Here is a 13,321-nt window from a genome sequence, read left to right as displayed (position 1 = left end):
AACACTGGTTCATCATCTCATACTCTGGGGTCCTTCTAAGCTTACATAGGTCATAGTTTACTCCCAGGCTACAGGAGGCTAGCTATGTTTGCCCTAAGATACCGTGGGGCAGTGAGTTCGTGACTTTTTACATGTTGGTCTTGCCTAGGCCAGATCTTGGTAGAAGGGATAGGGGAGCATTTTGCAACCTAAGTTATCCATTTAGCAAGCAGGCGAAGTTATGGAAGCGAGATGGGGCGGTTAGTAATTTCCGATAATCCTAAAAGGGAACTACATAAGCTTTTATCTCAATTATCTTGAAAGGTGAGTTTAAGCCAAACTTATATACAATAAGCTTTCTGCTATCTTATAAGTTGACCTATTACAGGTATTTGGGCAAATTCTGCAACAAGGTGATATTGGAACACAGACCTTGATAAGACAGAGAGGTAGATGTGGGAGTATGAGGGAAATGAGCCCAGCAGAGGGAATGGCCAGTGCAAAGGCCCCGAGGAATGTACTTGTTTCAAATGTTCAACTCAAAAAGGGAAGCCAGCGCTACAAGGGGAATGAGCCTGAGGGACACTGATGACAGATGCTGTCAGACATGTGATGAAGGAAGTGACCTCTCTGCTACTACTGTGACCTCAAGGCACAGGGCCATTCTTGTCCACACTACCTCTCCCTCTGTATTCATCGTGCTGCAAAGACATCCCAAGAACTGACACAGAACCCCGTCTTGGTGCCTGCTCTTGACTGAGTTCTGGCTCCTGTATTGTGTCACCTTGAGATTAGGAGTCCTGGCCCCGTTGTGAGGACTGCTCACCCTCTACAAGTCACACACACACACACACAGGACACCGTGGTCTTCTGGGTTGTGTAATCTCTGTCTTTACAGCCCCCACCATCCAAGTTACGCTGGGAATGGATACAACCCAAATAGACCAGATCAGTGATCTATCCCCTGAAAAATGTAGAAATGGTTCCTGGAAATGTTAATTCCTAAGCCTCCCATGGGCAAATGAGGTTGAAGCTCCATGTTGGGATGGCCATCTCCTGTTGTGTATTTCACAAACTTATGTTTAATAAGTGGAAAGACAGAGGGATGGTGAATGAAATGGATGAGGCAGAGTGTGGAGAATAAGCTTAGGAATTCCCTGAGCTTGCACAGATGAGTTAACAAGGCATAAAGAAAGAGAAAGCCACAGGATGAAGGCATCCAACGTTAGGTAAACAGGGCAAAGGTCCCAGTATAGGACAAAAGTATAGGAATAGGAAATCTCAGGATAGAAGCATCCAAAATGACGTAAAAAGTTTAGGTATTCAGGGCAGAAACACCCCCCAACTGAATACAATAGCAGAAAGCTGCTTTCCCAGGAAGGAAGGACTAAAATTAGGTAAATGGATAAACAGGGCTGTAGACCTCAGCAAGGGGAAGTTGCCCCAAGGGGAGCTAATTAGCAAAAGAAAGGTGCCTTGTAGACCTCAAGGTAGCCTGCTCTGTCTGGCTTGCTCCCTAGGCAAGTTTAGGTAAACAGAGGTGGCCCTCCTGTCTGCTGTAAACAACCTTGTGCCCGGCCCCAGGATTTGTTTTGCATTGACCCAAACCCCTAACACCACACGTCTTCAAACCCCAGCTTCCCCCACGCCCATGAGTTAATGTTGACGGTTCCATTGTCTCTGTGCCCACCCATCACACCTGTAAGCCTCCTGATCCTAATGAAAACAGAGCAAGGACCCTTACTCCGGGCTCTTGTCTCCTCCTGGACATTTGCCTCTCTTGCATTACAATCCTGTGCCCCCTCTCTTGCTAGACAAGACCCAGAGTCTAGGACAATAGAACAAGGATGCAGTAAGCTCAGGGGGTCCCCGAGGGATTGTGACAAACAGTAACCTCCCTCGCTTCTGGCAGCTTTGCACCCGACCACCTCCCCTGATGCCCAGCAAAAACTATGTGAGAACACATTTAACTGCCCCCAAAGACGAAAGTGCCGATATCTTCCTCATGTCAGACACCTTACATATGGCGGGCCCAAGGGAAAAAATGAGCAAGGGAATAAGCCAACACTTCACAAAAGGAAGCGCACGCGATTGGCTGCAAGGGGCGCAGTTACAAGGTCAACCACGGAAGACTTCGCTTTCACGTGCCTCTCGCATCATTACTTGGGCAATTCGTTTTCATGGGGGCTGACAGCAGGTGAGGGCAGCCCTGTCATCCCTTTCTCTTTTTAATGTTTATTTCTTTCAGAGAGAGAGACAGCACAAGCAGGGGAGGGAGGGTGAGAGAGATAGAGCACAAAGCAGGGGAGGGACAGAGAGAGTCCCAAGCAGGCCCCATGCTGTCAGCACAGAGCCCAACAAGGGGCTGGATCTCACAAACGGTGAGATCTGAGCTGAGCCGAAGCCAAGAAGAGGTCTCTTAACCCACTGAGCCACCCAGGCACTCGTCTCCCTTCCCTATGTGATGTCGTCTCATTGATACTCTTGGACTCTGGGTATTGGTCTCTTTTTCACAAACCCAAGGGGCACCTCGAATCCTCATTCTGTATGTCAGCCAGTGGACAGAGGCTTCCCCAGACCATGCTCTGTAAATGCTCCCGACATCACGATAGTCCAGTTTTGTACCAAATAACTTGTTTCATATGATTATGCTTGACCGCATGATGCCATCCATATATTTATATTATTGTTCTCTGTCCTTGGTGCTACACAGAAACATACGCTAGTGAAGGGATTTCACCGTCTTTGTTCACTTTAGTTTTTGTCACAAATGTATGTCACTATATGGTTAATATGAAAAACCCAAGGATATGAAAAATTATAGAATGAAAAAAATAAAGGGATGATGCAACCACGTTAAAATGAGTAGTTTGAAAACAACTGTCCACAGCAAAAGTATGTGAAACATAAAAACTAACTGAAATTGGCTATAGAAAAGAAATTATTAAGGATATCAACATGGATTCATAATTAAATTGTCAATGGCCTACACATGAAAAAATATATATAATGTTCCTAGAATGCTCAGTTTTTATTTGTTACATGAGTCAGAAATTAGGTCTCAATGTATAAGGACATTGACCATCTGGCAAGGTTTTATTTCGGTTTAGTTGGAAAAGGTTGAATTGCTATGTAACAGCTAGAATAAATGAATATCTAAACCAGTGCTGGCAGCAATGGATATCTATCTGGAAGAATATGCAACTGGTCCCCTCCTCAGACACTTCACAAAAATTCAGAGGGATTATGACCCCAGTGTAAGTGTAACCATACAATATAGCAGAACATCAAGGAAACTACATATAACATTCACAGGTGAGCAAACCCACTAAATAAAGCCACAATCTCAGAAGTAAGAAGATAGATTTATTTAAATAAAATTAAAAATTTTATGATCAAAATATGTTGCAAAAATCAATTGAGAATGATCTCAGGAAATCATTTGAAATGCTGATGGTGTTTTAAAAATAAAAGAGAGAGAGACAGAGAGAGAAACCTATGGGCATAGAATAATAATAATAAAACCAATCAGAATGGTCATCAAACATATGACCTTGGCTGAAACTGAGGGATGGTTTAGGAAAATAACAAGAACTGTCTCCTTCACCCAGCAGCCTGGAAAATAACTTACAGGGCTGTTACATTGTTTGTGGTTGAAACTTTCAAATAGGAGCCAAAGGGTTATGCTGAATTTGTTGGCTAAGAGTAAATGTTACAAGGTTGAACACAGAACCTGAAAGCAGCTGTATTACAGATACTGATATTCTTTCATCAGGAGTTTCCCAGTCTCTGCACCCATCCTGCCCAGAGCCTGCCCTGTGGTGGGGAGCGTCCTGTGCCCTGTAAGATGTTCAGAGCATCCCTGACCTCTGTGCACCCCTCTCCAGCGTGACAGACAAAGTGTCTCCAGACATTGATCAATGTCCCCTGGGGGACAAAATTATATTCGATTAGAAACACACATTGAATTTAACAATCTCAACATAGTTTTTCTAGCATGGCCATAATAGCGATTGAATGATATAGAATAAGAAAGCTCTTCAAAAGTGTGAATGGCACTCCCTCTGAAACTGACACAGCCACTGAATAAATACATGAATTACTTAATTAAGCAAACAAACACCGTGACCACTTGCTCTAGGCTAAGTTGGATTGGCTCTCAAGTGGTGACAGTTAATGATCTTGGCTTCCATTCTCTCTGACCCTCTCACCCACGGTCCACTGGGCTGTTGGACTCATCTAGCTGGGGTGTCTGATGGGAAGGTCTCCTTGTGGAAGCCTGAATTCTTCCCCGGATAGCAGATGATAGGGACTAAAGCTCTGCCCTCACCTGAGACTGCAGGAGGCAGTGAAACATCAGTCCTCAGCCAGAACTAGGATTCAGAACAAACAGAAAAGCATGCCCCTTCCTGTGCAAGGTTGCACGGGCTGACAGACAGGAGACCAGGAGATATTTACAGCTCCCTGTGTCTGCTCATTAAGTATATATTCCCTCTTCTTACTCCAGCACAGTTCCCAAGCGGAACACTTTTGCACACAAAGGAAATTTCTCTAATGAATCATGTTCCCAAGAGACCAGTTTAGAAGTAGTAAATCCTCAGGGACACCTGGGTGGCTCAGTCGGTTGGGCATCAGACTTCAGCTCAGGTCATGGTCTTGTGGTTTGTGAGTTCGAGCCCCACGTTGGGCTCTGTGCTGGCAGCTTGGAGTCTGGAGCCTGCTTCAGATTCTGTGTCTCCCTCTCTGCTCCTTCCCCACTCTCAGTGTCTGTCTCTCAAAACTAAAACATTAAAAAAAAAGTAGGGAATCCAGTTGGATGGGCTTGTTTTTTTTGTTTTTTTTTTTTTTTTGTTTTTTGTTTTTTTGTTTTTGTTTTTGTTTTTTTTTACTCCTTTTCCTTGAACTTGCCTCCCTCCTGGTGAGTAAATCTCCCAGCACCTTATCTCAGCTCCCAGTTACGGTTTGCTCCAGGTCTGAGACTGAGGGATCCTGCCTGGACTAGGTCTCTTTATCTTCAAAGCATTGACTTGTGGGGGGGACCCAGCTATCTCCAGACGTGTTTATTCTTCTCTTAAATGAGGTGGAGAACTCGGTTCTTCTGATAATAAACCTTGGGCACTACGCACATTGGGTTCAAGATACGTTTGCCATTGCAATTAGGAATTTCTTACTTTATCTCAAGCTAAAAGCTGTCACTTAGTCCCACTTATAAAGGCCTTGGTAATGATAAGAGGTATACTTAGGTCTTTGCACATGCTATCACCTGTATCGAGCATTTACAGGGAATGTTTAATTCAATGTTCTGTAAACGTGTCGTCCCTGAGAAACTCCATTTCTAAACTCCATTCTCCAGGCGGGAATGTGCTTGGCGGCATCTAGTGATCTGCCCGAAGTCAGTGCTCGAGGATGTGGGCCTTGAGTGGGATTCTGTCGGGATGCTTCTGGTTCTCAAGCTTGGGGGCAGTGGTTCTCAACCAGAAATGAATTTTCCCCTGGGGATGTCTGGTGACGTCTGAAGGGATGCTGCTAAACACCTCGTCCACAAGAAAGCAGCCTCCAAAACTAGACTTAAGCTGTCCCAAAGGTCTGGCGTAGCAGGTGAGAAAACCTATTCTAGACCAGCCCTTCTCCAACCTCACATGGTCTACAAATGTTTATGAATCCACACGGATCCTGCTGCAAATGCAGCATCTGAGTGATAGTCCCCGGGTGGCCCAGAGCTTCTGCATTTTTGACAAGCTCTCACTTGTTATTTATGTGCAAGTTCCAGTCTGTGTTTGGTTAGCAAGGGTGTGATCCTGTGTTAGAGACAGATGTAGGTAGTTTTAGAGATCTCCTATACAAAAAATCATCGTTGCATGTAATTTGGAGGGAATTGTGCATCCCTCCTTCCAGAGGCTGTGTCAATTCTGTGTTTGTTTCTTTTATAGGCAGACACTAGTGTGACACAAAATAATACATCCGGGATTTGGTTTTTTCGTGTATCTATTATTTTATAATAGTTTTAGTACAGTTGACACACAAGGTTACAACAGTGGGAGGTGCGGGCTTCCAGTTATGGGACGAATAAGTCATGGGAATAAAAGGCCCAGCATAAGGAATGCAGTCAATTTATTTTAACGGTGCAGCCCGGGGACAGACAGTAGCTGCTCTCATGGTGACAGAGCATAATGTATAAACTAGTCAAATCACCGGAAAACAGTACACTTTTGAAAAAGACTTTTTAGAAGACAGAGGAGGAGCCTCCCAAGCAGGTCCACATCCTAATCAGTGCTTACGAACATGGTATTTTCTAGAGCTCAGGGAATCAAGGTAGGAGATTGAACAGGGCTGCCAATCAGCTGCCATTCAGATACAACGATTAGCTGTGATTGTCCAGGTGGCACTAAGGTAGTCACGACAGTCCTCCAAACGTTGAGGAGGGAGTCAAAAGAGTTGGTGTCAGAGAGACTTTGAAACTGCTACCCTGTCGGCTCTGAAGGTGGAGGGAGGGCCATGATCAAAGAATGCAGGTGACCGGCGACAGAGGCTGGAAATGGAAAGGAAACAGATTCTCCCCTGAGCCTCCAGTAGGAAGTCAACCCTGCAGACTTCTTGCTATTAGCCCGATGAGACTCCTTCCGAGCTCTGACTCCAGAACTGTAAGGGTGTGTATGTTTTTTTTTTTCTTCAACGTTTATTTATTTTTTTGGGGACAGAGAGAGACAGAGCATGAACGGGGGAGGGGCAGAGAGAGAGGGAGACACAGAATTGGAAACAGGCTCCAGGCTCTGAGCCATCAGCCCAGAGCCCAACGCGGGGCTCGAACTCACGGACCGCGAGATCGTGACCTGGCTGAAGTCGGACGCGTAACCGACGGCGCCACCCAGGCGCCCCCAACGGTGTGTATGTTTTAAGCAGCTAGTGTGGAGATATTTTACGGCAGCGGTAGGAATCTCATACTGACACAGTCAACAATACAATTATTTGAGACAACCAAATTTAAGCCTCTTGATTCACTCATTAGCTTCCCTTGGTTAAGGGCAATTTACATTTTAACAACCCACAATAGGAGATAAGCGATGAACCATGGCGATCTACCCCCAAAACCAAGAGCACACTTTACACACTGTATGTTAGCCAATTTGACAACAAATTATATTTTAAAGACCCCACAATATGTAGAAAAAAAATTAAAACAGTTTGGAGATATTCTGCCCAGTAGGTGGTAGAGTGAATTCCTGTGTGCATAAATGTGATGTGGTCTGACTATAATGTCCTTGAGGCAACAGAATAGGAAGGGAACTCGTGATCAAAATTAGGGTCACCGACATCTTTTTTATCTATTCATCAGTCAATGGATATTTGGGCTCTTTCCATAGTTTGGCTATTGTTGATAGTGCTGCTATAAACATTGGGGTGCAGGTGCTCTTTAACGGATAAAGAAGATGTAATATATCCCTACAATGAAATATTAGTCAGCCATCAAAAAGAATGAGATCTTTTTGCAACACCATGGATGGAACTTGATGGTATTATACTCAGCGAAATAAGTCAGTCAGAGAAAGACAAATGCCATGGTTTTGCTCATATGTAGAATTTAAGAAACAAAACAGATGAACACAGGGGAATGGAAGGAAAAATAAGATAAAAACGGAGAGAGGCAAACCATAGGAGACTCTTAAATAAAGAGAACAAATTAAGGGGTGCTGCAGAGGAGGTGTGTGTGTGGGGGGGGAATGGGCTAAATGGGTGAAGGGCATTAAGGAGGGCACTTGGGAAGAACACTGGGTGTCATGGCAAGCGATGAATCACTGGGCTCTACGTCTAAAACCAATAGTAAACTGTATGTGAACTAACTTAATTTAAATACATAAATTTAAAAACAAAAATTAAGTTCACTCATTGTAATTTAACGTTTTGTGTCTTTATCTCTGCTTCTTTTTATTTTAGGTTGATTCAACCATTCGTTCTTCCTCTCCAGTGCTATCCTCTCCAACTTTTTCTCAAGTCTCCTTTCAACACAAAGATGAAATCATAAATCATCTGTGTGTGTACACATTATAAGAAAGAAAAATATGTGCAAACACACACACACATAAGACACAACCACTACACTTGAATGGTTTCCTTGGAGTAAAAAATGTATATCCATGCATTTCATTCTTTCCTTACATTTCACTGGAAGTTATGTTGAGCATCCACTCTGCCTTCAGAAATAAGGAAAGAGAGGCTTAGGGAGTTTATAATCTTAAGAATTACCTAACAAAGCAGTTAAAGCTTAAATTATACACAAATGGAAACTTGCACTATGTGCTATGAATTTTCGTGTAGCTCGTTTAATTCATCAAACTGTACCCTTTAAATATGTGGTGTATTGTGTGTAATTATACTCTGATTAATTAACTGGGAACATATCTATGGTGCAGGCTAAGGGTTGGATAGAGAGCACAGATAGATGATTCTCCTTTACAGGTTTGGGAGATAGCTCTTCTAACAGGGAAGGAAAACCAATGTTACATACGGGTGTAGGCATACTGGGATTCAATGCAAAGAATTCACATGATAATTCATTTTATTTAGAAATAGAAGAATAACGTGCACATGGAAATGTAGTAATAAGACCACAAATTGGCTGAGACAGTAGAGCACTACAACCACACACAGCATCATGGATGAGCCTTAGAAACACAACAGAGAGATTCGTAAGGAGGAGGAGCCCAGCAGAGATTAGAAATGCTTCCCAGAGCTCGTGGGTGGCTCAGTCCCTTAAACGTCTGACTTTGGCTCAGGTCATCATCTCACGGCTTGAGGGTTCGAGCCCTGCATCAGGCTCTGTGCTGACAGCTCAGAGCCTGGAGCCTGCTTCAGATTCTGTGTCTCTGCCCCTCCCCCACTTGCGCTCTGTCTCTCTGTCTCTCAAAAATAAATAAATGTTAAAAAGACAAAGAAAGAAATGTTTCCCGATATGATGCCATTTGATGCTAAAGCTACCATCGATGAGAACAAAAGCAAGAGAAATGTAGCTAAACATCAGTGTCCTTACAACTTGCAGCCCACTGACAAATCCCTGAGTCACGTCCAGGAACTCGAGGCTGCGTTAATGTTAATGTTTTATTAGACAAGAAAAGCAACCTTATCTTGACAAGAACCAAACCTCCATGGCCCCATAAACCTCACTTTCAGCATAAAGGAATTCCTTAGAAACGTGCTATCTCTACTCCCCTCCTCCATAAACTTAAAAGTACATGATCAGTCATTCTTTATGATCCCAGTGTAGCTCTTTCTGCCCATGGGTCCTATCTCCAAGCTCTAATAAACACACCTTTTTGGATCATAAAATGTCTCAAGAATTCTTTCTTCACCATTGTGCTCGGCAACCCCACATCATTATGATATCCCATTTGATAAGAACAGCCTGTTTGTTATACAGCAACACCTGGCTGACACAATCACCCCAGCAAACAGACTTGAGGTGATCAGACATGTGCTGCTTTTTATTTGTGGCATATGGTCCAATAATTGAGGAGAGTGGTTGTCATCCTTCTGTGGTTCAAGTCTATTTCCCGTGACTTGATGAACAAGTGACTATATGTAGGCTCCCCTCAAGGTAATGGGGAGAGTTTGTAGGACATGCACGTTTGTGCAGAAGACCTGGGGACCCTGAACCACATGCCAGCAGAACATCCAGCTCTCATATGAAGCATCCTCTGGTCATGCAGGTGGGAGAGATTTCAGAGCAAGACAGAGGCACGAAATGGATGGGGCTGATACTGTTCCTTTGCCAACCCTTAGCATTTGTGACAAAAATTAAGAAAAGTGAGTTATTTTATGTATAATATCAGGAAGTGTCATATTAACAGGTAGCACTGGAAGTTCTCAAGTAGAAATAGGAAGAAAATTCCATGATAAAGCATAGAAAACACTGAGCAATCCTTCGCCCCAAAAACTAAATCCCTTCAGCTGTGGACACAAATGTTCTATGCTTCAATAAGTAGATGCACAGGATCAACTGTTAGAAAGAAAGAAAGAAAGAAAGAAAGAAAGAAAGAAAGAAAGAAAAGAAAGAAAGAAAAAGAAGGAAAGAAAGAAAGAGAAAGAAGGAAAGAAAGAAAGAAAGAAAGAAAGAAAGAAAGAAAGATATTTGTGTAGTAACAGAGAGTGTTTTGAAATTTTGCCTCCTCATATTTATGGTCGTCCCGACACTAAGAATATATCCAGTTGATCAACTTATTTAAGTTTGTCTTTCCATACAGACTACACTGGGAGATACATTATGCTGAACAAGTTTTGTCTTGGGCTATGGTAGGCTTCGTGGACACCGTGCTGAATAACAGAGAAAAAACAGGAGACCGATTAGGAAATACAGTAGCATGTTTTTTAGAGTAAGTGCCTGACATTAAGCTTTTGATTATAATGTAAATGCCTGAAATTAAGCTTTGGATTTCTGGGACATCCATTTGAAAACAACCATGTTGAAGAAACATATTGTCAGGTGTATGACACAATTACCAAATTAGCACTCCTACCGCCCCAGCCAGGAAGTTCCTGTTGACAAAGCCCTGGGTAACTAATATAACTGCCCTGGAGTGACCTTGCTTTTCCCCTTCAGCTGCTGAAATCTACCCCTATAAAACTGTTCAATAAGGTGTGAACCCGCAACCCCCTAGCCACTCTGGCCATGGTCCTCAATAAATCAGATCCCTCAGCGGTGCTCCCAGTGTCTGTCAATCTCTGTCTCCCTTTCTCAGACCTCTCCAAATGGCCTTTGGTCATCCCATGTGCCCTCCGGGATCTGTGAGTAACAGGCATTGCTTTTTTAGAGTTCTCTGATGGTGGTGCCGAGGTGTGTCTTCTGATCACAATAAGAACCGGAGGGCCAGTGAGTCACAGCATAAGCTCTGGGAATGTCCACAAGCACATGGGCACGGGTGAGTGCCAGGAATTTCCTAGCCAGAGCATTGTGGTGTCAATAGCCAGAGGCTTAAAGGGAACACTGTTAGAGTCCACATCATCAGTAGGAATGCTTAGGTTGTGATGTAAAAAGATTGACAGACACAAGGTGAAAACTTTGGTTTGTATGTTCATCTACAATAAAATTATGGAGAGGGCTTAGGGGCCAAGTGTAGCTTTTTTCCATATGAAGAATATAACTCGTGATTATGTTCTTGGAAAACTAGGGGAGATTTACTTCTCGTGGGATAAGTCATTTGAAAAGAAATTATTTTTAAGAAATCCAACTTGTCCCATTAGATACAGAAATTTCCAGGCATTTGTGTTCTAAGGCTGGGGAAAACACTGGGGATGTATGAAAATGGACAAAGGGGAAACTGTATGTCAGACAGAGAAGAAGCTTGATAAAGTGAGTTCCTTAAATGTATAGAGAAGTTGAAAGCAAACAAGTGGAAATTCCAGGAGAAAAACAGAAGGAGCAGATTCTCCTGCCAAAGTCTATTCAAGGAAGAGCAGTTCTTGGTTCTGAGGCTCTGCCCTGCAATCATGCACACGTCTCCAACCCCAAGACAGTTGGCCATTACATCACTTGAACCCCAACAATTCTTTTCAGAGCACTCTTTATGTCTCTGTTCCTCAGGCTGTAGATGAAGGGGTTCAGCATGGGTGTGACCACCGTGTACATCACCGAGGCTGTGGCACTTGAGTGGGAGCTCTGGGTAGCAGCAGAGCTAAGGTACACGCCAAGCATTGTACAGTAAAATAAACACACGACCGACAGGTGAGACGCACAGGTGGAAAACGTTTTGAACTTGCCCTTAGCTGATGCAATCCCACGTATAGAGGACACTATCTTGGAATAAGAGTAAAGGATCCCAGCAAAAGGACCACCACCCAGCAGGACAGCTGCAAGATACATCACCACGTTATTAAGAAAGGTGTCAGAACAGGCAAGCTGGAGCATCTCATTGAGTTCACAGAAAAAGTGGGGAATTTCTACCTGTGTACAGAACGACAGCCGCAACATCATTAAACTCTGTAACAGGGAATTCAGGACACACATGATCCAGGACACCAGAACCAACAGCCCACAAAGCTGGGGGTTCATGATGATTGTGTAGTGGAGGGGGTGGCAGATGGCCACAAACCTGTCATAGGCCATCACACTCAGGAGGAAGACGTCCATCACAGCAAAGAGTATGAAAAAATAAATCTGTGTGATGCAGTCCTCATAGGTTATGATTTTGTTCTGAGTCTGGATGTTCACCAGCATTTTTGGGATGGTGGTGGAGGTGAAGCAGATGTCTACAAAGGACAGGTTGGCCAGGAAGAAGTACATGGGCGTGTGGAGGCGGGAGTCAGAGCTGACGGCCAGGATGATGAGCAGGTTCCCAAACACAGTGATCAGGTACATGGAGAGGAAAAGCCCAAATATGAGGGGCTGCAGTTCTGGTTCTTCTGAAAATCCCATGAGAAGAAATTGTGAAGTTCCTGTATCATTTCCTGGGTCCATGTGGTGGAGGTGACTACCAGTAAAGGGGAAAATAACATGACAAAACTTCACATGGGCCTGGCCCACCTTGTTCAAATGCTACCATGTATTTCCAGTCAATAAAATAATTTCAGTATTTTGTGAATGGATCTGGGCCCCTTGAGGGGGTCACCGTTTCCTCTCTGATTAGTAATTTTCATCCTAACATCAGTTGTTCCCCCAATGGCCAGGTATCATAGAGTTAATAAGAAATTATTTCATGCATTTGAGGAATATATGGAGTGTCAACCATGCTGTCAGCATTTTCAAGTCATAAGGTAGGGGGTGTTGAAGAGGAATGGTACCTTCAATTCAATGATGGTGACTGGATATACACACATATAGAAATGAGATAGTTCTGAGATAGGAACAGAGGCTATGAAGAAAATGAAGGCAGGTAAAAAGAGAGAGTGGATGGAGTGTTATGTTGTGTGTTCGGTCAAGATTGGCTAAGAAGGTGACATTTAAGCAGAGACTTGAAGGAAGAAAAAAAACATCCTGGAAAGTGGAAAAGGGTCAGCCAGTGCAAAGGCCCTGAGGAGGCATTATTTTTTTTTTTTCCAGAAAATCAAGGCTCAGAAGGAAGCCAGTGTGTTGAGGGGAATGGACAAGAGGTAATTGTTGTGAATTTCCTGAAGACATGTGGCCTCACAGCTGGTTAAGGTTCAAGACACAGGGAGCTCCTCGCCCACACTATGTACCTTTTGCACTTTATTCATCTGGTTACTGTGGTGTCCTGTCCATGGAACATCTCTTCTCAGTATCACACCCAACATCCTGAGAAAACACTTCAGGGGCGGTCGCATTGAAGGAGGTTGGAATTTTTAACAGGTAGCAAAGGGGCACTTTCTAATTTTGCTGTCAGAATTGTGAAGTGTT

At 43.5% G+C, this 13,321-nt stretch overlaps 1 protein-coding gene across 2 annotated transcripts; it reads right to left on the bottom strand.

The window, feature by feature from the left end:
* Nucleotides 1-9,433: 9,433 nt before the first annotated feature.
* On the bottom strand, nucleotides 9,434-12,424 carry LOC123605437 (olfactory receptor-like protein OLF4). 2 transcript variants are annotated; one of them, XM_045492307.1, is made up of 2 exons: nucleotides 11,513-12,424; nucleotides 9,434-9,921 (listed from the first exon to the last, which is right to left on the bottom strand). In XM_045492307.1, the coding sequence occupies exons 1-2, from the start codon at nucleotides 12,422-12,424 to the stop codon at nucleotides 9,838-9,840; spliced, it is 996 nt and encodes a 331-aa protein (XP_045348263.1). In that variant the 3' UTR covers nucleotides 9,434-9,837. The 2 variants fall into 2 exon arrangements, with proteins under 2 accessions (XP_045348263.1, XP_045348264.1); XM_045492308.1 differs by lacking the exon at nucleotides 9,434-9,921 and having other exon boundaries at nucleotides 11,083-12,424.
* Between the last annotated feature and the right edge of the window lie 897 nt (nucleotides 12,425-13,321).

The sequence above is a fragment of the Leopardus geoffroyi genome, chromosome A2 (assembly GCF_018350155.1).
Source record: "Leopardus geoffroyi isolate Oge1 chromosome A2, O.geoffroyi_Oge1_pat1.0, whole genome shotgun sequence".
NCBI lineage: Eukaryota > Metazoa > Chordata > Mammalia > Carnivora > Felidae > Leopardus > Leopardus geoffroyi.
This window is presented reverse-complemented; position numbering and strand designations above follow the sequence as displayed.